Consider the following 22,687-nt stretch of genomic DNA (forward strand, 5'->3'; position numbering starts at 1 on the left):
GTCACAGAGTTCAATGTCTTTCTTAAAAATAAACTACCAAAGAAAAAAAAATAAACATATGGACTAACAACTTATGGTGGGAGAAAGTCAACATGGCTTTTGCAAAATAAATGGTGCTGCTTAAATCTACTGGAGTTTTTTAATTACTTGACAAGCACAGAGAAGGGAAGTTTGGGACAAGAGAAGAGTGGGAATCTGTGTTGCACCTGGACTGTTCAGCATACTCATAAATGATCTGATGAGTAAGGGAAGAAGAGACAAGCTGACTAGGAAGAATTGCAGCTCAGCCTTCTGACACTGAATAACAGGCAGTAAAATGTCAAATGAAATTTGTTCCAGATAAATACAAAGCGGGGGAAAAACCCAACTTCGTTTATGCACTGATGGGATAAAATTTAATTGCCAATTAAAAGGAAGAACTTGTCATAATTCTGTGAAAATGTGGGTTTAATGTTCAGCAGTGAGCATGTGGGCATATGTGAGGGCTTTGGGGAAGGGAATAAAGCAGAAAGCAGAGGGTGATCATGGCTCTCAGCTCTTGGAACACTGATCACTGTGGTTTTTACATGAAGGAAGGTGGGCTGTGAGATACAGTGCAACTGGAAAAGCAAAGAAGCAGCTGAGAAGAATGATCAGGGATAAAGAATGGATTCTGTACAAGGGATGCTTAAGAAGATTTGAACCCTTCAGCTTGGCAAAGACATGACTGAGCAGTCTGGTCTAGATCAAAACGGGCGGTGCCTCTCCCACAGTCTGTGCAGTGCCACCAAGGGCTTGGAATGACAGCGATTTGCATGGCTTCAGAGTCAAACAGGTGAAATCACAGTAGAAGATGTTATCAAATGGGCTGCTGAGCACAAATATTTTAAAAAGACTAAGAATATCCCCAAGCCGGAAATTGAGAAAATGCAGTTGCAGAGTTATTAATGTGTTTGCTCCTTCTTTTAGTCATCTGAGGTACCTTGTATGTGTCAGGCAGGGTGACTGATAGGTGTTTGATCTGAACCAGCACAATCTCAACAGGTGTTGTGTGGTGGGAGGAACACTGATGAGAGCATCAGCTGTGGGTACAAAAGGATGGTTGTCTTCAAGAGCTGTTGTTAGTTTCTCTTGTCCCTATGTGCTTCTGCTGTCAGCTGCAGGCCAGTGGTGGGTGCTTAAAGACAGCTATCTCACCCAGGCAGAACTGGCTTTGTTCAGCATGTGGGCACCTTGCATCCCATTTGACATGCTGGAGGTGTCTGGGCAGAAAGGATATAAAGAAAAAAAAAATCTGGCACAAATGGGAAGTGTTTTGCAGATTGCACATGAGTGGGGATCCACAGATCTGCTATAATTACCTCAATATTAAGCCCTAATCTAATTTTGTGTGAAGTAATCTTGGTACTCGCTGTTGCGTAAGAGGAGTGCCCTCCTAAGTCATCGTACTACAGATAAGGAAAGATCTAGTCAGTAGGGGCAAAGTATCAAGAATGTTAAGTGAGGGTGGAAGGACAGCAATGGTAACCACAGGTCCTGAGGACAAAATGCTGCTTTCTGACCCTGTAGTCCCAGCTTTGCTTTCAGCCTTGGAGAGGTACATGTCATGGTAGACATGCTGGAATGCTGGAAAAAGCTTTGTTCCCCAGGTTCTGAGATTGTGTTAATTTAGTAATTGTATAGAAGCAGGGACATGAACAGCATAGTGGTCAACTTGGCAAATAGTCGAGAAGAAAATTTGCAGTGGACCAGAAGGACCTTACTGGGTTTTATGTTTGCAAAACAAGATGCACAGTGACAATGTTAAGACAGTGTTCTGCTTGCACATACTGCTATTTTCATTTCTAGCAATTTTGGCTTAAACAGGCTTAAAAAAGATGTTTCAGGAACCTCCTTTTGCGATATTTTTTCCCCAATCAAGTGCTGAGAGTTAAATAACCTGACTTGGAAAGGAAATGAAGGCATCTGTTTTCTTTGCACTTAAAAAACAATGGAAGAAAATCCTACACATGAACTAGGAAAAAAGTAGAAACTGAAAGTAGAAAATGCAGAACAGAAGCACAAAGCCATGAAAGTAACTGGGAGAAAAAGGAAGCTCAGAGAGAAACCTGTGACTAAGAAATTATGACCCTAAAACATTGAGATGTGGTAGAAACAGCAAAGCCTTGCTGTGTGCCCTGCTGGGAGACTTGCCTGCCTTTGCTTTGAACATGGCATATCCTGTGTGCCCTTGTCCTTCTTTTACAAGATGAACACTCAGGCCCTGGCTTTTGTCACCACCACTTAAAATCTTAGAAGAGTGTCTGCAGTTGTTTTCTTCTTCAGTTCCATGTCTTTCAGACTGTCTTTTTACCAGTTCTGCCATAGTTGTTCCTTGTATGGATCATGTTCTATGTTTTAATCATCCATGCTGCCTTGCTCTGACTCATTTCCAGATCCTTTGCAGCCTTTTGACCTAGGGAGGATCACAACTGCACAGAGTCAAAAGATGCAGGTGTGCTTGTGGATTCACACATCAGCTTAATGATTCCTGTTTTTTCCTAATTCTTAATGCTGGAATTTAAAAATTATTTGTAGCTCTTCAGAGTGCTGAGCTTGTATCTTAAAGGAGTTAACTATATAACCCTGAAATACTGCTCTTGAGTAGCTCTGAGTCCATCAGTTCATGTAGGAAGTTGGATATGGTTTTTACCTTATGTATCACTTCACATTTATCTATTTCAAATTTCACTGCACAAGCACAGCATCTTCTAAGTCTCTGAAATTCATCATAGTAAGTGCTTTATTACCTGAACATCTTTACATCATCAGTAAATTTTGTTATATTGCTCTTTTTCTTTGCTTCTTTAGGTCATTTAGGAATGTCAAGCTGTGCAGATTCCACTTGCTGGTGGTCTTCTGTGAGACTTGAGCATTTCTTTCTGTCTGGTTTCCCATCCTTCACCAGTTATTTATCCATCCACAGGGAACTTCACTGTAATTAGGTATTTTGATTATCTCTTTAAATAAGTGGGTTTTAAAAAAAACAACGTTGAATGGTATCACATGCCTAATCTGACCAGATTGAGTAGTTGACACTTCTGTTTTGATCTTTATCTTAGCTCTGAAGCTGTCTGGCCTGAGTATGGAGGGATTTTATTTTTTTTTTTTTTTTCCAGAAAGCTCTTTACATAGTGCAGCAGTTTAAGGAGTTTGAAAGAATGCTAATATGCAGTAAAAATAAAAAGAAGTAGGACAACCTTGATGATTATAATCCCATCAGACTAAGACATCAATCTTAGGTATAATGATGGAATAAGTAAAAAAGCATTCAGGAAAGGCTTAAGGCGATGTCACTCAGCCTGGTTGGGGGGAAATAGAAACAAAAAAAGTTAATTGTTTCAGTTTGGTTGTTAAGTACAGGTGTTCATTGTAACCTTCGGTTAGCACTTGACAGTAATTGTGTGTCAATTTCAGTGAGAAACTGAACCAGGACAGAACAGATATGGTTCCTATTAAATTGAGTAGGAGGAGGACAGCTTTTAAAGACAGGTGGAGACCCAAATGAGTCTGTGTTTAGCAAGGCCACACAGGAGTTAGCTCTTGGGCTGTATTTCTTACCAGTCACCTGGGAGAAAAAAAAATACCAGTATGAAGAAATTGGCAGAGGCCAAATAAATGAGGAAGTGACAAATAAAACCACATCACCAGTGCAGAAAATGTCACTATGCTGGAGCAAGAGGCATGGTAGGGGATTCTCTGTTAGAAGAATTAAAGTCAAGATAGTCCACACCTGAGATAATGCAGAGTGAAAACGTGTGCTGGGAATGACCAAGCTGCAGCTTGTTTGTGTTTGAAATGCAGCTCAGGGTGTGGTTCTCTGATAGGGTGGTGTGAGTGGGTATGACAGCACACCCTTGTCAAAACGGCAGTGTCTCTGGGCTCTAGCAGCCCTGGTGCCTTTGGGGCTGTGATGGATGGTGTGGGATGGGAAGGTATGCAGTGCTGGGCTTTCCAGGGCTCTCCTGGCTGAAGCTTTTCACCATGACACCTCCGCCACTTTGTTAGGCCGTATGCAAGGAGCAGCCAGTTAATAGGTCAGCCAGTCACTATTGTCAAAGGTGTAAAGGTATTTAAAAAAACCACAAAATCAGCTCTATGCTAGGCTGCTTCATTCTGGAAGGTCTGTTAGGTGAGCAGCAGAAAAGAGGGTAAGCGAGGTGTAAACTCTTTGCTTTCTTCCAATTTCAGAGTAAGGAGGCAGTAAAAGAAACTAATAGGGACAATTTTTAATTTGAAGGAAGTGGTTTTACACACAATGTGTAATTAAGATGTGGGAACTTCCTCCAACAGGATGTTGTGAGCCCTGGAAGTTTACATGGGTTCAAAGGGAGTCTGGGCAAGCTCATGGAAGAGAAATCTTTTTGAGGTTTCCAAATTCATGTGAACCATGTCTGACCCAAGAAGGTCCTGAGCTGAAAATGGTTGGAGGCTGGACAGTACGGCAGGGGAAGCTTCCCATTCCTTTTTCTCCTGTTTTGCTGTAGGAATCCACCCCTAAGCCAATCCTTAATGCCAGATGCTGAGGTGGAGGGACTAAGTCCCCAGCTAGTGTTCCCATTTTTACATGTGTGTAGAGTTGCAGTGAAGGACTGAGTCTCTAGATGCACAAAGTGTACGTTTAGCTGTAGCCACAAGTTGGTGTCCTGGTCTGTGTCTGCTGGAGCTGCTTTTGGGGGACAACGCTGAGTGTAGAAAGTTGCCCAGGTCATGGCTCAGGCATTTTAACAAAAGAATTTGATCTTGCTCTCAGACATCATTCCTGTAAAGCACCAGTGGGTGGGCTGCATAGGGAGGGAGAACAAGGCAGGAGGGTTTGCTGTTTCCTCTGGTGATTGGAAATCAAGAAAATTTATCAGAATCCAAAGCAATTTTATTCTTTGAAAGTTGGATGAAATGTGTCTTGTCATTCAGGATTTATCCTGAAGAGGAAAGCAAGGGCAAAGGCTGTAATTTGATAGGATGAATCCAGCTTTGAGACTTCACATGATATCTCAGATTAGCCGTACTCTGTCCACATGACACACAACACGGTCTAGCACTGACTGACGACTCAGGTTTCCTCAAAACCTTGGCACTGTCAGGCTTTCTGCTGGATGAGCTGTCTCCTGCCCTACTTCAGCCATTGTAAAGGCAGCACAAGCAACACATGGTGCATTTAACTGAAATGTGTTGTACACTCTTGTCTATTAAACACCAATTTTGTGCTTTTGGATAACTCTTAATGACTGTATAAAATTCATTGGTCATTAAGGCTGGCACTGAACCAATGTCGTTAAGACCTAATGCAGTTAAGCTGACCCTGCTCCCAGTTCTGGTGATGTGGTACAAAGAGGCTTGAGCTGGTTATTTGTGGAGATAGCTGAGACCTGGTGAGGTTTATTAGCTGGGGTTGTAACAGCTAAACTGCTGCCAATTTAAAGCTGGCTCTGGAAATGTACAGCTACGTTTGCAGAGCACTTTTCCCAAACTAGTAAAACTTGCCAGACTTGAGCATGGTTAACACACAGTCTGAATAAACTGCTAGCAGAAAGCTGAACACTCGGCTCACCCTGTCCAAGGACCTATGACCAATATTTAATCCCATTGGATACCATGCTGACCTTTTGTGTCAGTTTTTCAATTGTACTTCAGTCATATAACAGAAGATTCCTGTTTCTCTGTGGATTACATTTAATTAGCAACATCAGTAGCCTGCCCTGTGCTTTACCAGCTTTGGGACTTTTTTCAAATGTTAAATTTCATACGTAACCCTCCAAAAAACCCCCAGCAGGTATCTTTTTCTTACCAACTGTTCCCACGTAGCACTGTAGTTAGAAATAGGTCTGATTTGCGGTACTGTCAAACTGCTTTATGTGCTGGATGCTGCAAGAATTATAAATACATTTAAAGCTTTGGTAATGAGGCCTTTGGGAAACAGCTCATGTGGCTTATCAGTTTATGAATGCAAGTGTCTACAGGCAGATTTGCACAGAATTAAGTAAATTTTAGTTATTCAAATAAACTGTGTTGACTCTGTCCTTTATAGTGGTGACTGCTTTCATGTTTTTAGTGTTTGTATTCTAATGGCTTGTAATTGAACTGTATTTCTACCACAGTAATATTTTATTTCAAGTTGTACATGGTACCAAGTGAGCATGATTGCTCTGAGCATGGAGTTTGTCTGGCTTTCCTTCCAGTGCAGCTGTACAGATGAGGTCTGTTCTGGATGTCTTGAGAAACAAAAACAATAAATAAGTGCTTACTTGCAGCATGTTTTGGTGCATGTAGTTCATCCAGGATCTTTTTAGGAGCATTGTAACAGAAGCATCCAGCTCCTTTATGTGATTGAATCACCTTTTTTCCTCTTTTTTTTTTTTTTTTTTTTCTTATTGCAGTCCTGAGGCTGTTTGCTACCCATTTTGCAACTTCTGTAAGAGGTGAATTGGGGTCAAAGTTTGTTGTGTTTTGTTGGGTTTTTTTGCTTCACAACTGTTGCTATTTAAGAGCTGGGCCATCCTGTATGGGCTATGTGGAAAAAAATAGCATGATAGCACACATAGGCTTATGTATGCTCAAGGGAGCTGATTTAAGGTAGCACCAATAGCATTTAAAAAGCAAGCTTCAATATTTCTGATGTTTGTTTATGCATACTTTTGCCAATGAAAAGGTAGTGGAGGAAAAAAAAATCAAAAACACTTAGTTGCAGACATTTTCCATTGGGACTTCACCAGAGAAGAAGGTTTTGATGCTTGCCACATGTTGGCAATTCCAGAACTGGGCGATGTGGGAATCCTGGGTTCTGCACTAGAGGAGGCTGGACTTGAGCAGTTATGTCCTTCTGCCATCCTTCTCCTGGCCTCTTTGCCCACTCCCTGCTCTCTGGTCTTTTGGACCATTTCCCCCACCCAAAATGAACCACACTCAGTTTCTCCCACTGTCTCTACACAGCTGCCCTAAACACAGGCCTGTTTGCTTTTGGGATGATCTGCTTCCTGCTCCCAAACTGCTTTGAGTTGTAGGTAGTTCTCAGTTTTGATGCCAGACCTTGCTTAACAGCCAGAAGAAAGCTGTGGGAAAAGGCTGCTCATCAATGTCCTCTTCACCACTGGAGTCTTTGGGGAAGCTTGATCCTTCTCCCCTTCAAGCTTGGGCAAGAGTGCGTTTAAAGAGTTCAGTTCCTGGTGCAGAGGCAGTTCTCCCCGGTGGTAGGTAGAGGGCAGGGCTTGACTGGTCGGGGTGGGGGTAAGAAGGGTTTAATCTTCTAGTTCCTCAGCCTTTTGTTCCTCCTGCTGGCCCGGCGCAGGGCTGATTGAATGAAGGGGAAGTGAAGCAAGTGAGAAGAGTGCCACGCTGTAAGTTGCTCAGTAGCAAAGTCTTTAAGCCCTCAGTGTGGAGGAGTCAGCAGCAAAGCAGTCTCTACAATATTTCAAAACCCTCACTTTACAACATTTTTTATTTTAAATACTTCAGCAAGATGAATTGGGAAAATAATTTAAAGGCTGTTTCCCCATCAGCAGCAGAAAAATCTTGGTTCTGCTGAACTGTTTCTGCTGCTGAGTTCTTGCTAACATATGCAGTAATCCAGATCTTTTTTTGACAAAACTGTGCATTATACAAGGGATCTGCACATGTGGCATAGCAGGCAATATAAAGTTGGTAGTAGTTAATTTGTAATTGAAGTAAAATCTAGCTGAAGTACCTATGTGATGGTACAGGGCTGTTTCTTCCACCTTACTGCTTTCTCCAGGATGAGATCCAGAGCAAGATGGGCAAAGCTGGGATGTTACCAGCTTATCCAGCTTCAGAATGTCAACAGCTTGTCCACAATCCTCACTCATGTTGTGTGGCCTTGGGATTTGCAGGAGAGGACACACTGAAAATGTTGCTCTTTGGGAAAATAAATAGTATGCTGCAGAGAAGAGGCAAATTCCATTGCAGTAAACAATAATACTTGGAGGGGAGTATGTTTAAAACATGGGAAAAAAAAAACTTTCCCCATTTCTCATTCTTCTGGAGTATTTGCTAGGTTCTCTTAACAAGCAGGGCTTTATGCTGCATGAGTCTGCACTTAGAAATACCAGCCTCATGTAACAAGGATGTTAGTGTGGCAACTCTCAGCAAACAGGAGCTCCTTGTGTTGTAACCTGCTGTGATGTTAGTGGGGTTGAGCAAACGATGTCTAAAGCTCCTGTAATACCTGTGAAAGGCACTGGCCTAGGTTGAGGAAATGTCACAATTTAATCTCTTCAGATGAGTCACTTGAGTCATGTTGTGAGAGTTTCTACTTTGAATCCAGCAGACTTTGGTTTTAAAAATCCTATAAATGCTAAGATGGGAGGAGTGGTTCCTTTAAGTAGGAAAAATTCCAGATGCTGTTGCCCTACTGCAGAAGACAGTGCCAGTTCCCCTAGATCACTGCAGCCCTTCTGTGCTCATCAGGATAGAATATTTCTTGCTCATGTTCTGTGTGCATCATCAGTGATGCAGTTCCAGCAGCTTTCTGGAATTACTGGTTTCTGCCTGCTCTATGGATTTTGTAAAACGATGAATGTGTAGTACTCGTGTTCAGTTACAGTGAGGTAGTGGTAGCTTGGATTTGGTCTGTTTGTGAAATCCTCTTACGAGGTTCATGGAGTTTTTTACCTCTACATGTAGACTCATACTCATGGGTGACAGGCTGTGCTGCAGCAAATATTAACTTGTAAGTAACATCAGTACTGTACAGCTTGCAACTTTTTAGGCTAGCAAAGTGCTTTTTGATTCCTACTGCTGGTCCAAATCTGACTTATTTCCAGGCTTCAGAATACTTAAGAAAACAAGACTGTGTCAAAATGCAGCAGAAAGACTCGACTGCTGTGAATGCTTAGTGTTGTAGTTGTGCTCTGCCCCACTGAGGTGTAGCTCCATTCTAAACAATAATAATTTTCCTCTGTTGTACTATAGGGACGTTGCTTTTCTGAGTATTTGCCAGACCTGACAATCCTTTTGGCTACCCACTAGATAGAACTGTATTTATTTTAACTAAAAGTCATTAGCTAAAAGATGCTGGTCTATACACTGGATCTTCTAAATTAGGAAGTTATTGTTGTAAATATGCTAATGCGTAGATTATGGGATGCTGTTGCCATGGCCAGGTATCTGCTAAAATTTGAAGACCAAATAGGGGGACTTGGGGCATTGTAGCACCACTAAAACAATTTCCATACACACGGAGACCTTCAGTGATGCAAGATTAATTTGTTGTTAAAAGAAAGCTGAGTGCAGTCTCAACGGCAGTGTTCCATCCTTGAACATCCACAGCTGGAATAGAAGTGAAGTATGTTGTTGTGGCAACAAGGGTTCAACCTCACCAATAGATAGGAAACTTCAAGTATCATAGAGCTGAAAAGCTTGTAATCACTAATGTCAGGAAGAAACAAATAGTTGTGATGTTTGGTGACTTCCTTCCAAAGTTGATGGAGGATTCTGTCCAATGGTCAGACCTGACACCCTGAGGCATCTGTGTCTACTTGCATCAATATAAAACGTCAATCAAAGGAAGGATAAATAAAAGCATAATAGTAGAATATTGAGCTGTGTGAATAGAGAGCAACTTACTATAGAGCAGTCCCAGTGAAAAAAGATCTGGGAGTTACTGTGAATTAAAAGCTGAATGTATCAACAGCGTTGGCTTGAAGGGAAGAGGGTAGGAGACAGGGGGAAGACATAAGCTTCCAGTATGGTATTTAAGCAACACTATCCTGGAAGGTCAATAAAATAATCCTTCAGCTCTAGTTAATGTTCATAAAGCCAGAGGTGAAATACTGGAATCAGCTTTTGGGCTCCATGCTTTGGTAAATTTGTGCCAGTTGGACTGTGCCCAGAAGGGAGTCCAGGAAATACAATTTACAGAGAATGCATGAATAAACTGGACTTGTTTTGTCTGAAGAGAAGACTCAATTAAGACATGTATTCTCAATTGCACTAGGGAAAGGGAATAATCTGTTCTCCCGTGCCCATGCATGACAAGTAAGAAAAAAGTAAAGAGGTTATATTACATCAAAGAATGTAATGAGGATACACATTGGGGGAAATTTTCTCCTAGTATATATTGTCAAGCACAGGAGTAGACATGTCATAGGTTTTGTAGGACTCAGCATTACAGTTTTTAAGGGCAGAATAGGCAAAGCTGTCAGTAGATAGAACTTGTAAATAGTTGATTTTGATTTGGTACGGAGGACAAATGTTTTCTAGTTCTGTAAAAATCAAGTATCACCATTGCTAGAAAGTATTCAAAACCATCTAAAACCACTGAAAGAAAACCTTTTTAAAGCTTGGATAATTTCAAACCTTCCACAGATGTAAAAATAACCCTAAATCCCCAAGGTAAATAATTTAAATATGTGTACATATATATTCACAAGGTGAAAGAAGCTCATTTTAGAGATAAGTTTGGATTACTTCAGTGCAGTTGTCTGACAACGGTGTGCTCGACAAGCCCTTGAGCCCTTGCTGCGCTGACATGATATGTTCTTTCTCCATTTGCACCTGGAGCAGAAGTAGATAACCTCTTGTAATAGCCACTGCTTCTTCAGCACATAAATAGTACTAAAGGTTACTTTTAGATAGTTAGTTTTTACCTTTTTCTTTAATTTTCTAAGGTAAGGGAGGAGGCAGAAAGGATAAAACATTTTTGCTATGTTCTTCAGTTCTCTTCTGTGCTTCTTCAAGCTCTTCTCACCTCACCAGCCACCCTAGTCATCCTCACACAGCTTTGTACTGAGGTTGTCATGGCAAAAGTTAACTCACAAGGGTGCTCCCTCTGTGGTATTTTGGTCACTCCATGGTAAGTATTATGGTGGCGTTGCTGTTTACTCCATTTCCAGGAAGCTTCATGGGATGACTAAGTGGCTTCCCCTCGAGTGCCTTCATGTTATGGAGAAGAAAGTAGTTCATTCCAGTCCCTTGTAGCCAGGTCCCTCCCTAAATCTCTGGCTTGTTCTGGCAATGGTTGCAAATAAATGCCTAGGGAAGAGAAGAGAGCAGGCACATATATAGTGCTTCCCAAAGTATTATCTCAGCCTCCAAGTTATTTTACTATGGGAGTGTTCTGAGGCTAATGTTGTTTCTGCATGCATTAACTCACAGCCAGTCTCCTTTAGGCCTGTATAAATTTATTCTGTCCACAACATCCTCTTGTTGGAGTTCCCAAAGCCCATTGCCTTCTGGTGGGTTTGAACCCTCTTCTATCTTTGTATCACCTCCCTTACATTCATTTATGGGAAGTGATGAACAATCAATCCATACTTCTTGGGCTGCTTTTGACTTTGTGGAAATTGGCCAAATCCAACACAATCATCTCCTTCAGTCCCATCCTGACTCTAGGCTTTCAGTAAACCCTTTCAGGCTTTCACACCGTAGTTTTGAGCCTGAAGTCATATGTGAACAAGCCATAGTTTTGTATTCTCCTGGTACAAATAAATTCACTGAACAGCAGAGACCTGTGTGGAGCATCACAGTGGTGTCTCCCTCTGTGTGTCCCCTTTCCTTAATGTAGGCTGACAGCACACAAAGTAACCTGGTAACGTGATGTTCAGGAAGGCAGATTGAGGACTGGAATGTGTCCTTCCAAAATCCTTTGCAGTGTGGTGGTTGTAATACAAGGAACAGGCTTGTACCTTGAGATCCTTCTGTTGGTGCTCTGATATGGCTGCAGATGTTCTTCAGACCAGCTGACTTCCACACAGCTTCTGGCACTTTATAGTCAGGACAAGTGACCATGACAAGAAAATGTTACTGCCCTTGAATTGAAGCATCTTGTATTTGATGACCTAAAAGATGCTTCTCAGACAGTGTTCTTGGGCAGCACTGCCTGCTCACTTGCTATATCTGACATTCCTGTTTCAACCTTTACATTAGGTAAATAGATGCTAAACCGGGCTGCTCTCCTCTCCTTTCTAATACTTTTGCACGTAGTGGCTCACCAGTATGTTGACAAATCCTGGGTAACATTTTTCTGAAAAGAATGGGAACTTGAACTTCTATGATTCCAAATACCTGTATCTCTGGATGTGTAGACCTGATTTAAAAGTTCGTATTAACTGGAGATGTAGTGGTTGTTAGTTATTAGCACGTCAGTTAAAAACTGCAGCAGGTGAATTAATAAGTTGTTGTTTTGTTTTTCAGCTATGGCAGCCATTCGAAAAAAGCTGGTTATAGTGGGTGATGGTGCCTGTGGAAAGACCTGTCTGCTGATTGTATTTAGCAAAGACCAGTTCCCTGAAGTGTATGTTCCCACTGTCTTTGAAAATTATGTAGCAGATATTGAAGTGGATGGAAAGCAGGTATGTGCACTCTTCTGTGACAGTCAAAATGAACTTGAATTTGTTCAGAATAGCACAGAGATATCTGTGCTTCTTAATAAGTGGTTAGTACAAGTGCCTAGTGTTTGTGTTGTAAATATATTTTTAAATATTAAGCAAAACATAATTAAATATTCCTGAGGAAAAAATATTGGCCATGCTAGAACCTGCTCATATTCAGTGTCTGTTCAGAAACTAATTTCTAGCCTTTAACAAGTTGAAATTCTGAAACCCATACAGTTATTCCAAGTAAAATGTCACAGTTGGTGGAAGGGGATGGAGCAATTTGGAGGCTTGTCCACATGCTGAGGACACTGGGCTGCTGGTCTTTGGAATTGTGTGGTGGACTCTGTTTTGCTAGGAATGTGGTATTGTGGTTAACAAAGACTAGTTCCTGGAAAGAGCCTTCTTTTCATACCTTCTCCTGGCAACGTGCAGAATCCTTCTCAGAAGAGATGATTGACAGTCTTCAAAGGGGTTTGGGTTTTGTAGTGCACTTCAGCATCACCTCTACTGCTTGTCTGAAGGAACACAGTTCTTAGCAGCCAAGCATACACACAGCTCACTGAGCTTCATCTGTAGTTTGTTCTTCAGTAAATTAGTCATTTGAAATATTTAATTTTATTTTCAAATACTTTGAAAATCAGTTTTCAGTCTATATGAGCTCTGAGTCCTTGTTTGCCACACAAGTGAATGTGCCAGAGCCGAGCCCCAAGGGGCAGTTTTCAGAAGGCTGCTCTCTGCATGCTGGATAGGTTGCCTTCTGCCTTTGTGTCACATGAGGTAGTGTGTGATGTGTAGAATTGTCACCTCCAGGAAACTCCAGAAGCACACAAAGCAGAAGCTTTGCACCATGAGAGCTCAACTATTTTCAAGCCCTTTTAGGCAGCTGTGGTGTCTGTTGCTGTAACCACATGGAGCTGGCCTCAGTGCCATGGGTTCTCATCTGAACCACGTGGCAGGTTTTGATGGTGCTGAGCTTCCCTGTCTCACCCCTTGCTGCCACACATGCCTTTGCTCTGGGTCCAGATCCAGTCAGAACATCTCTCAGTCAATTCTAGCTCAGAGGCAGTAGATCAATAGAAGCTGCTCAGTTTCAATCCTGATTTGAGCAGAAATGTTTTGTGTTAATTTTGGGCTTTTTGTTACATTTTATTTCCTGCTTTTACAGGCATGGATTACTTGTGGGCTTAGTTGTGACAGTTCATACAATTTGAGTCTAAAAATAGCTTTTCTCCCCCAATGTATGAATGTTTTGGTTTTTTTTAAAAAAAAAACCCAACAACTTTTAGACTAATATTAGAACATGTTTTCCCCCAAGTGACAGTTTCTGCAATTTCTATATTATATTTTGGACTCTAAGGACTATTGCTTAAAATATGCATGATATAATTTTCCCTATCTTATCACCTAGTCAAACTTCCTCGTTCCCTTCTGCCTGGATCTCTGTACCTCTAAAGGGGTTCAAGAGAGAGTTGTGCCCTATCAGCTACATGCAGCCACTATCTAAATAAAAACTGCATGAGCAGCTTAAGCAGTGCATTTTCTACTGTGAAAATGTCAGCTGATTCTTTTCATAACTAGGTGACATACTTTATCTAAGCACTTTGTCTTCTGAAAACTTGATTACAGAAGTTTGAGGAGAGCCGTGCTTAAGGCTGTTCTATTTGACAGCCACTTGCCTCTGTCTTCCTAGAAGAGCATTACTGGAAATGTTTAGAAGCCATAAGAAGACAAAACAGTGATGGTACAAAATGCATTTGTTTAGATAGAGCCAAAGGAGTGGCTTTGTGGAAATTGGAAAATTTGAAATGTCTTGTGAGGGAGCCCTCAACAGACATCTCTCTAAAAAAATAGGAGTGTTTGCCACTTGCAAATCAGAATGCAGAGGTGACTCTCGAGGAGTATTTCTGACTGAAATACAGAGGGATTTTTAATTTTTTATGTGCATGCAACTAAAGGTTCGTACTGTCACAATTTAACCAGACAGTTGCATTGCGCTTTCAGGGTCACATGTGTGTTCCAGTTCTGCCCATCTGCCTTTGTCTGAGCTGCTGTGGACTTTTTTTCCAAACTTTTTGGACATAAGGAACCCACTCTGTTGCAAAGGCACATGTATCATAGAATTTCAAGCAAGAATATATCTTAAGAGCTAGCCTGTAGTTTCTAAATTTCCTAATTTAAATATTGGCTGTTCCTTCTATGCTTTTAAACAATCATTTTGGGGTGTTCTCCTGTAGCTTGACCACAAGTAGAAATATTAACATTAGCTGCTTTACTCAGTTCCCAGTAACAGGAAGCTTTATGCAAGAAGTCAGGTTTATTTCAAAGCAAATTGCAAGTGTAAAATTCTGCTGTGATGGAGTTTTAATGAATTTGTGCACAAATAAGTATGATCCTGACATTTCTTAGTCACTGTGGGTTCCAGCTGTAAACTGGTTGAAAATGTGCATAATCCTAAAAAGCACATACTTAGAGAATCCACTTCCACTGAGAACTGGTATTTCTGGAATGCTTATCAGGGAGATTTCCAGCCCTTTGGAGCTGATTCCGTTCAATTCTCCTGTCTTGCTTTTCTGCTGGTAGTTTTTATGTCCTTTCAGAGACACTGGTTATAGATATAAAGAAAAGTTTTGTAATATGCAATAAATAGACTTTTTGGAGTTACGGGATGAAGATTCTCACAGATCTCCTGTCAAAGCAGTTGGTCTTTTAGTCTCTTCCCTTTAAGTGGTGTCAACTGAAATACTTCATCCACGTTTCTTGGATTACCGTCTTCTGAATCAAAACTTTCCTGGTGATCTGGCTAACTGCCTTGATCTTTCTTCTGCAGGTTGAGTTGGCTTTGTGGGATACAGCAGGACAAGAAGACTATGATCGACTTAGACCGCTTTCTTATCCAGATACTGATGTTATACTTATGTGTTTTTCAATTGATAGTCCTGATAGTTTAGGTAAGTAGATGACTAATGGAATCAGAACTGTGTGTCACTGTATTTCATAGAATCATATAATTATTCAGGTTGGAAAAGACCCTTGGGATCACCAAGTCCAGCCATCATCCCTAGTCTACAAAGTTCTCCCCTGAACCAGATCCACCAACACCACATCCAGACAACCCTTAAACACATCCAGGGATGGTGACTCAACCACCTCCCTGGGCAGCCTATTCCAGTGTCTGATGACTCTTTCTGTGAAAAAAATTTTCCTAATGTCCAGTCTAAACTTCCCCTGTTGCAGCTTGAGGCCATTCCCTCTTGTTCTGTCGCTAGTTACCTGTGAAAAGAGACTGGCACCAATCTCTCTGCAATGACCTTTCAGGTAGTTGTAGAGACTGATGAGGTCTCCCCTCAGCCTCCTTTTTCTCAAACTAAACATTCCCAGCTCCTTCAAGTGTTCTTCGTAAGACTGATTCTCTAGGCCCTTCACCACCTTTATTGCCCTCCTCTGTACTCACTTCAGCACCTCGATATCTCTCTTGAATTGAGGTGCCCAAAACTGGACACAACACTCCAGATGTGGCCTCACCAGTGCTGAGTACAGGGGGACAATCACCTCTCTACTTCTGCTGGTCACACGATTTCTAATACAAGCCAGGATGCCATTGGCTTTCTTGGCCACCTGGGCACACTACTGCCTCAGTTAGAACCCCCAGGTCCTTTTCTGCCAGACACTTTCCAGCCACAGTTTCCTAGGCCTGTAACATTGCATGAGGTTGTTGTGGCCCAAGTGCAGGACCCAGCACTTGGCCTTGTTGAAGCCAAACAAGGCAATTTTCCCTTGGAAATTGTGCTGTAAAATGTATTTTCATGTGCTGTAATGATGGAGAGCATTCCTAGTTTCAATATTCATTCTGGTTTGAATGTGTAGTTTTCAGACAAAGATCTTAAAGCAAGGTGCATTCTGCAGCAGTGCTGAGGGGTGTTTTGTGAGCCTCAGCAGTGCGCTGTGCCCCCAGGGCTGTGCTGCACAATGGGAGCAGTGCTTGGCAGGGAGGCAGCTCCCTGGCCTGGACCAGCACCCCCAACCACACAACATTTGTCTGGTGGGCCAAGGCAGCGTGGCTGGTGTGCTTGTCCCTTTGAGGTGCTGCTTGGTGACCCCAAGCAAGCAGGACACTTCTCTGTCTCCAGGAGCCCTGTGAGCACATAAGGTGTTCAATGACTGACATGGCCCACGCAAGGTTGGATTTTATTTTACCTTTTTTTAAATTTCTCCCTGAAAAAGACAGGCTCTTACACACTTGAGGCCACACTATCCATGAAAATAGAGTCACTTTTGTGTAAATGGGAAAGCTAGCTTTGTGTTTTCATCCCTTCCTTTCCCCCTCCATTTGTTCAAGAGAGATGAGCTTGAAACACTTCAAGTTACTGGTCCCAAATAGCCTGGGTTTTTTTGCTGTCTGCTTGGTGAGTTAAAAGCATGGGCTAGAGCCACACTGGAAGAGGGCTTTCTCACTGGTGTAAACATTCAGAGGCTGGAGATTATACTCTCCTAGTTCTGCATTCCAGTGACTGACATCTGCTTATAATGGACAAAAAAAAAAAGTTGCCTAATTTATAATTACTGAGCTCCAGAACAAGTCTATTTGCTTCCCTAATTAAGAGCATCAATGTGGATTAGCAAGTTAAAACCACTCAGGCAGCAGCTAGAAGCTTTAAAATAAAACTCCCCAGAAGTGGGTTTTAGTACAGTCACACTTGTATTTATTTTTTTCAGAAAACATCCCAGAGAAGTGGACCCCGGAGGTGAAGCATTTCTGCCCAAACGTGCCTATCATCTTGGTAGGAAACAAGAAGGACCTGAGGAATGACGAACACACAAGACGAGAGCTGGCCAAAATGAAGCAGGCAGGTTCCTTTCTGATAGTCCTGGAGAAGAAAGTGTGTAGTGGTTGTACCAGAGCTTTAAACAGGCATCTGCAGCTACTGCCAGCTCCCTATGGACTGCTTAATGAACACTTAGCCATGGCAGAAACCAGAAAGTATTTTTTTACTCTTAATTGAGTGCTTTTTTTTCATATTTGGAAATGTAATTTTTAGAAAAAGGTATTCTCAACAGTGAAAATGGCTATATTGGATTACTGAGTCAGCTGCAGTCCGTGCTGGAGAGCTGTGTACCTGAAGTAGACAGATTAATTAGGAGACATCAGCACATCAAGTGCTTGCACGCATGGGTGGTTGTTTATTTTGTATGTTAAGGATGGGAAAGGAAACAGTTTTATTGATAGGTGTTTTGAAGTGATAACCACATGTGCTGTAGCTTGTTCCTGAGCCTATCACCAGGTTTCATTTTCAGATCATGTTTGAAACCCCCAGCTTGGGTTTGGGACTGCACATAGTCTGCTCTGGAATTTTTGCTTGTGTTGCGTAGTGTGCTTGGTTTTATACAAAGACTGAGGTATTAAGTTGGGGGCTTATTCACAGGCTTTTGTTACTATTGTGGCAAAGAGTTGCATGTGTTTTGTCTGAAATCTACTATCTTGCTCAAGTTTCAAAGGGTCTTGTGGCCTAGAAGCTCCGAGGTATTAGAGGACTGATCATGTCCTCAAGCACTGGTGCAGTATGCAAATATACACACCCAGGCTGCAGCGCATGCTGCATCTTGAGGAAATGGGCAGATGTAAAATAAAATTTACTTAAATTTGGGGGCAATTAATTAACAAATGAATTATGTGCATTTAATCCAAGCATTTCCTTGCCTTTGTTGGGAAGCTGGGTGGGAATGGGAAAGCAGGTGCATGTGGTTTTTGGATTGTTCTCAGCTGTTGCTTTTGTGCTGTTCCAGGAGCCTGTCAAACCCGAGGAAGGAAGGGACATGGCAAATCGCATTGGTGCATTTGGGTACATGGAGTGTTCGGCAAAGACCAAAGACGGTGTCAGGGAGGTTTTTGAAATGGCCACTAGAGCTGCTTTGCAAGCCCGGCGTGGCAAGAAAAAGTCCGGGTGCCTTCTCTTATAAAGTGTGGCCAGGGGAAGATGGCCAAAGCAGCACCCTGCACTTGAGTAATTTTGAAGTGCTGTTTATTAATCTTAGTGTATGATTACTGGCCTTTTTCATTATCTATAATTTACTTAAGAGATTTAAAAATCGAGTCATCTTGCTACCAGTATTTAGAAGCCAACCATGATTTTTATAACAATCTGCATCAAATTCATCTGTGCACCCAAGGTTAACCTCAACATTCCTCTAACAAACCTTTTCTGCACTCACAGGATATGCCAGGCGCTAATTGAAGACAATTCTCTATCTTCTTTCTTCTCTCTAAAAAGAGAAAAAGCTGTCAACACAGAGGATTGGTCTGTAACTACTTTATAACTAACGTCCTATTCTAATTGAGTACAACAGTTACCTGGCTGTATGTGGAATCAAGCGTAGCTTCAGTGCTATCACATTTAGGAAGGTCTGATTTTCATGGCTCAGTGGTGTAAAACATTTAGTTTGAAAAATGTGATCACTCTGAAATGACCAAGTCCCATTCAGCTAAGGAAAAGTGAGGGTTCTGTGGTTTCATGTTAGTTACCTTTTAGTTACTGTGTAATTAGTGCCAGTTTAAATGTATGTTACCAAAAATAAATCTATTTACCCCAGCTTAGATGTAGTATTTTTTGTATAATTGGATTTCCTAATACTGTTACTTGTAACCTCTGCGTTAAGGTGTTCTGGGTTTTTTAAGAAACTGTATTTGAAAATAAAGTCCGATGGAAAGCAGCTGATCCTCTTCCCCTGTTCATTTATAAGAGTCTGACCCATTTGAATCATTTGAGTGGTCTGCACACCCAGGAGTTTTTTCCATGACGTGCCGTAGGGATGAGAACAGACAGCCTGCTCACACTCGAAGCTTCTGAACTGTTCAGTTGCCTTAAGTTCATTGCTGGACCCAGTTTCAAAACTTTAAAAAAAAACAAAACTTTTTGTGTAAGTTTGGTTACCATGTAGTGATCAGACTCGTAACCTGTGAACTTCTTGCTGTTCTGCAGCCAACTAAACTCTTTCTGTATTTTCATTTTTCCAACAACTAATAGAATAAAGGCAGTTTTCTAAGCTCCCTGTATCCTGGTGTCTGTATTCCTCACTCTGGGTTTTTGGCCCAGCATCTGGCAGCCTGCATCAGAAATACCATTTTTGACACAGCTGTGATAGGATTCACTGAGCAGTTACAAGTACTTGAATACTTACTTTTGTTTCCCAGTAAGTGATGCCCATCCACTGCTCAGAGCCATTTCTGGATGCTGCGGCAGAACAAGAGATGGAATCCATTGCCTACCTCACCCTGCGGGGAGTGGCAAAGCTTCCCAGGGGCTGCTTTTGATACCCCAACCAGATGAGAGTGCATCAGTTGAGTTGAATTTGCTGGGTTTGAGCATGAGAATAGACGAGAGAGGAGGTTATATAGAAGGTGAATGTAGAAAGAAGGGAGGAGAAGACAGCATGTGGTGTGCAGCATGCTGGTGTGCATTGCTGTATGCCCCTTGTGCTGCACGGAAGCACGTGTGAGATGTGCACAGCAGCATGTTTGCACAATAGATGACTTCAAAGACTGCAAGAAGGGATGGGCTTGAGGTGTGGGCCATTGTGCTGCACCCCCCTTGCAGAGCAGATTGTGTTTCTGCTGGGTGAGAAATGATGGGAAGAGCAATGTGCAGCTCCATGCTTGTGCTGGTCTGTACAGCAGGTGCAATTGAGAGCTGAGAGCCTTTTCCCATGGGGCTGGGCAGGAGGCAGTCCAGTTGCCAATGACAGTCCATGGAAGTGAGAATCTAGCTGCAGATGAATTATGTCCTAAAGAATGGCAATGTTGCCTTCTTTTTTTTCGACAAAGTTCTTGATTCCTTTTCTTGGAACAAAATAAAAAATGGACTCAGGCTGTGAGAGTGCCCTGTGCCTCTGGTCCTTGTCCCCCCCTGCAGCTACAGACATCCCAGCATGAAGTGTTTGGCCAGCCTGGCAGTAATGGAGGCCCCAGCCTCTCCTCTTCCTCTTCTGGGCGCCTGTTCTCTATCTGCAGGGGTGACAGGGTTGCACAGAACAGGAAGTCCCCAACTGCAGCCCAGAAGGATGACATTCTCTGCCCTGTTAAGCTTGCTCACTTCTCTGCAATTCCCTTTTTTGGGGGTTTTGTTGTTGGATTGTTTAGGGGGTGGTTGCAATTGAGTAAAACAGGGTTTTCAGTGTTGCAGAGCTGCTTAATTGCAGTTCTCCATGGTCACAGTTACAGAGCAGTTCTTTAACTGCAGGGGTTTTGAGAAAGGTCTGAATGTTCTTCAGACCCAGCCTGTGGGTTGTGCATCTGCTGACACACCTCCACCCAGAAGTGATTAATTTGTTATCCCAGTTTTAATCTAAGGTCTTTGTCAACCTACAGCACCACCTCCCCATCTTCTCTGTCTAACCAGCTGATGTTAGGTTTCCAGATCTGCTCTGCCTTTCTCCAAGGTCAGACATGATGAAACTGGGCACACAGATGGCCAGACTAGACCTGAGAAATGAGAGCTCAGTGTTCACAAGAGTGATCCAGGCAGGCAAGGTTCTGTGACAGGGGCAGGGGAAAAGTTAGGAGCCAAGTGCCAGCTCCTGGGCCAGGGAGTTCAGTGCCAAAAATGATGAGCAGATGTGGCTAGAAGATGTTTTGTGACTTTTGTGATGACTCACTGTTAATAAAAAGCAGCCTTCTGACCTTGCAGAACAACCATCACTTGTCACACATCTCAAAAGGGGTCCCTTGAGCCCATCTAGCTCCTTGGAAGCTCCTGGCACTCCTCTGGATCCAAGTGCAGCTGGCTCTGCAGTCCAGGCACAGGGCGTAGCTCCATGCCAACAAGGAAGTTCAGCTCACTTTGTTTCCTTAAAACTCACTTGTCAAGGAAAGGAAGCCCTAATCTGCTCTTGTGCCCCACAGATAAACACCCTCATTCAGATGAAATCCCCAGGTCCAGCCTAAGGATTGACTATGCCAGTCTGAGCACGTGTCAAAAGTGGCAGCAGAGATGCCGTGTGGCACTGCCCTCGAGGTCGCCCATGGAAAGAAATTCCTCTTCAAACCACCGTGGGTCCCAGTGCCTAAGAGGCAGGTGAGGAGTCAGCATGGACTATAACTGACAATTTACTCAGAGCAAACTTGACTCTTGTGCCTCTCCTCCTCCTGTCAGCCATTTCCCAGCTGCTCTGATCGCTCTCAGGGCACTTGTGGTTCCTGCTATCAGTGCTGCAACACGCCTGCAACTGCAGGTCCTGAAGATGCACGATAATCAGGCAAGTCCCCAGAACTCACCACAACCAGGAACTGTTCCAGTTCCCAGTTCGGGGGGGCAGGTGCCAAGAGTGGCCCAAAGCAAAATCCTCAGATCCTGTGGTCACCCAGGGAACCTGGACCAGAGATGCAATGTTACACGGTGTCCTGTCAGTGACAGCTGGTGTTTGTGATGAGCCCCTGATACCCAGCGTGAAAGAGAACAGACATCAGTGGAGGGGGCCCTGAGTGCATCCTCCTTGCACTGGGGCCTGGGCTGCTTTGGCTGGGGCCCAGGGCTGATAAGCAGCTGTCTGACCTTGAGCCTGCTGGGAATGGAGCTCACTTGGGGCACACGCCAGCAGGAGCCTTAGCAGGGGCTCCCTGCTCCCTTGTGAGAGCAGAGCTGAAACCCTTGCTCTTGGTGCCTGCTGAGTGGTGCTGCCCCACAGTCCCTGCTGGTCCAACCCGTGGACATCACCTCGAGGCCTGAGCTTGGATCTGCCTCTTCAGGGTGTGCTCTGGAGCACCCCAGCACCAAGCCCTGTGGAAGAGCAGCTCCACGCTGCCTGGGGTAGCTCGCCCAGGGCTGAACCCAGAAGAGCAGCCACTAATGCAGGATTTAAACCTCCCTAAAACAGGCCAAAGCAGTTAAGACAGGGAAAAGCCAGGGATGACAAAACGCAGCCACTGAAGTTAAGGGAGACTTTACCAGCCTCAAAGGAGACTAAAGAAGAGAATTCATGGCCCCTCCTTGGAACCCTCCTGTTGCACAAACTGAGGTGTTTCTGTCCCAAAAGCCACTCTCGGGGGCAGAGGGAGGGGAGGGGTGTCCCGGGAGGGGTGTCCCGGGACGCTGGCACAGCCCCTGCTGCCGCGCTGTCTCCGTACTCGGGTGGTCTTGTTAACGCGCAAGTTTTAGCCCTTGGGACCAGTCCGTGCTTTGCTGATTCTTCTCAGCCTTCCTGAGAACGGGTGACAACCTCCACATGTGTTACCCGCTGCACAAACCACTCCGTTCTGAGTTTTCAATCCACCCTGAGCCAGGAGCGGCGGCCGCTCCGCTATGCGGCCGCGGGGAGCGCAGGGGCGCGGCGGGGGCGGCGGCGGAGGGGCC

General features: G+C 43.3%; 2 protein-coding genes across 3 annotated transcripts in view; both read left to right on the forward strand.

Moving 5' to 3' along the window:
* The first annotated feature begins 2,826 nt into the window (after positions 1–2,826).
* Positions 2,827–19,395, forward strand: RHOA (ras homolog family member A). 2 transcript variants are annotated; one of them, XM_009993263.1, is made up of 5 exons: positions 2,827–2,963; positions 12,166–12,323; positions 15,175–15,295; positions 17,061–17,191; positions 18,129–19,395. In XM_009993263.1, exons 2-5 carry the CDS (start codon positions 12,168–12,170, stop codon positions 18,300–18,302), a joined length of 582 nt encoding a protein of 193 aa, XP_009991565.1. In that variant the 5' UTR covers positions 2,827–2,963; positions 12,166–12,167; the 3' UTR covers positions 18,303–19,395. The 2 variants fall into 2 exon arrangements, with proteins under 2 accessions (XP_009991565.1, XP_009991558.1); XM_009993256.1 differs by lacking the exon at positions 2,827–2,963 and having other exon boundaries at positions 12,163–12,323.
* A 1,933-nt stretch (positions 19,396–21,328) lies between these two features.
* GPX1 (glutathione peroxidase 1) overlaps positions 21,329–22,687 on the forward strand; it is a 3,789-nt gene continuing 2,430 nt past the window's right edge. Inside the window, exon 1 of the mRNA XM_009993458.1 lies at positions 21,329–21,412. Within this exon, the coding sequence (XP_009991760.1) occupies positions 21,329–21,412 (84 nt within the window). The remainder of the gene's footprint in view (positions 21,413–22,687) is intronic.

The sequence above is a fragment of the Chaetura pelagica genome, unplaced genomic scaffold, assembly GCF_000747805.2.
Source record: "Chaetura pelagica isolate M959 unplaced genomic scaffold, ChaPel_1.0 scaffold630, whole genome shotgun sequence".
In the NCBI taxonomy this organism is placed as follows: Eukaryota; Metazoa; Chordata; class Aves; order Apodiformes; family Apodidae; genus Chaetura; species Chaetura pelagica.

Coding starts and splice junctions, on each gene's coding strand:
- RHOA (XM_009993263.1), top strand. CDS start 12,168: ATGGCAGCCATTCGAAAAAAGCTGGTTATAGTGGGTGATGGTGCCTGT. Junction 15,296..17,060: donor TGATAGTCCTGATAGTTTAG/GTAAGTAGATGA, acceptor TATTTTTTTCAG/AAAACATCCCAGAGAAGTGG. Junction 17,192..18,128: donor AGCTGGCCAAAATGAAGCAG/GCAGGTTCCTTT, acceptor GTGCTGTTCCAG/GAGCCTGTCAAACCCGAGGA.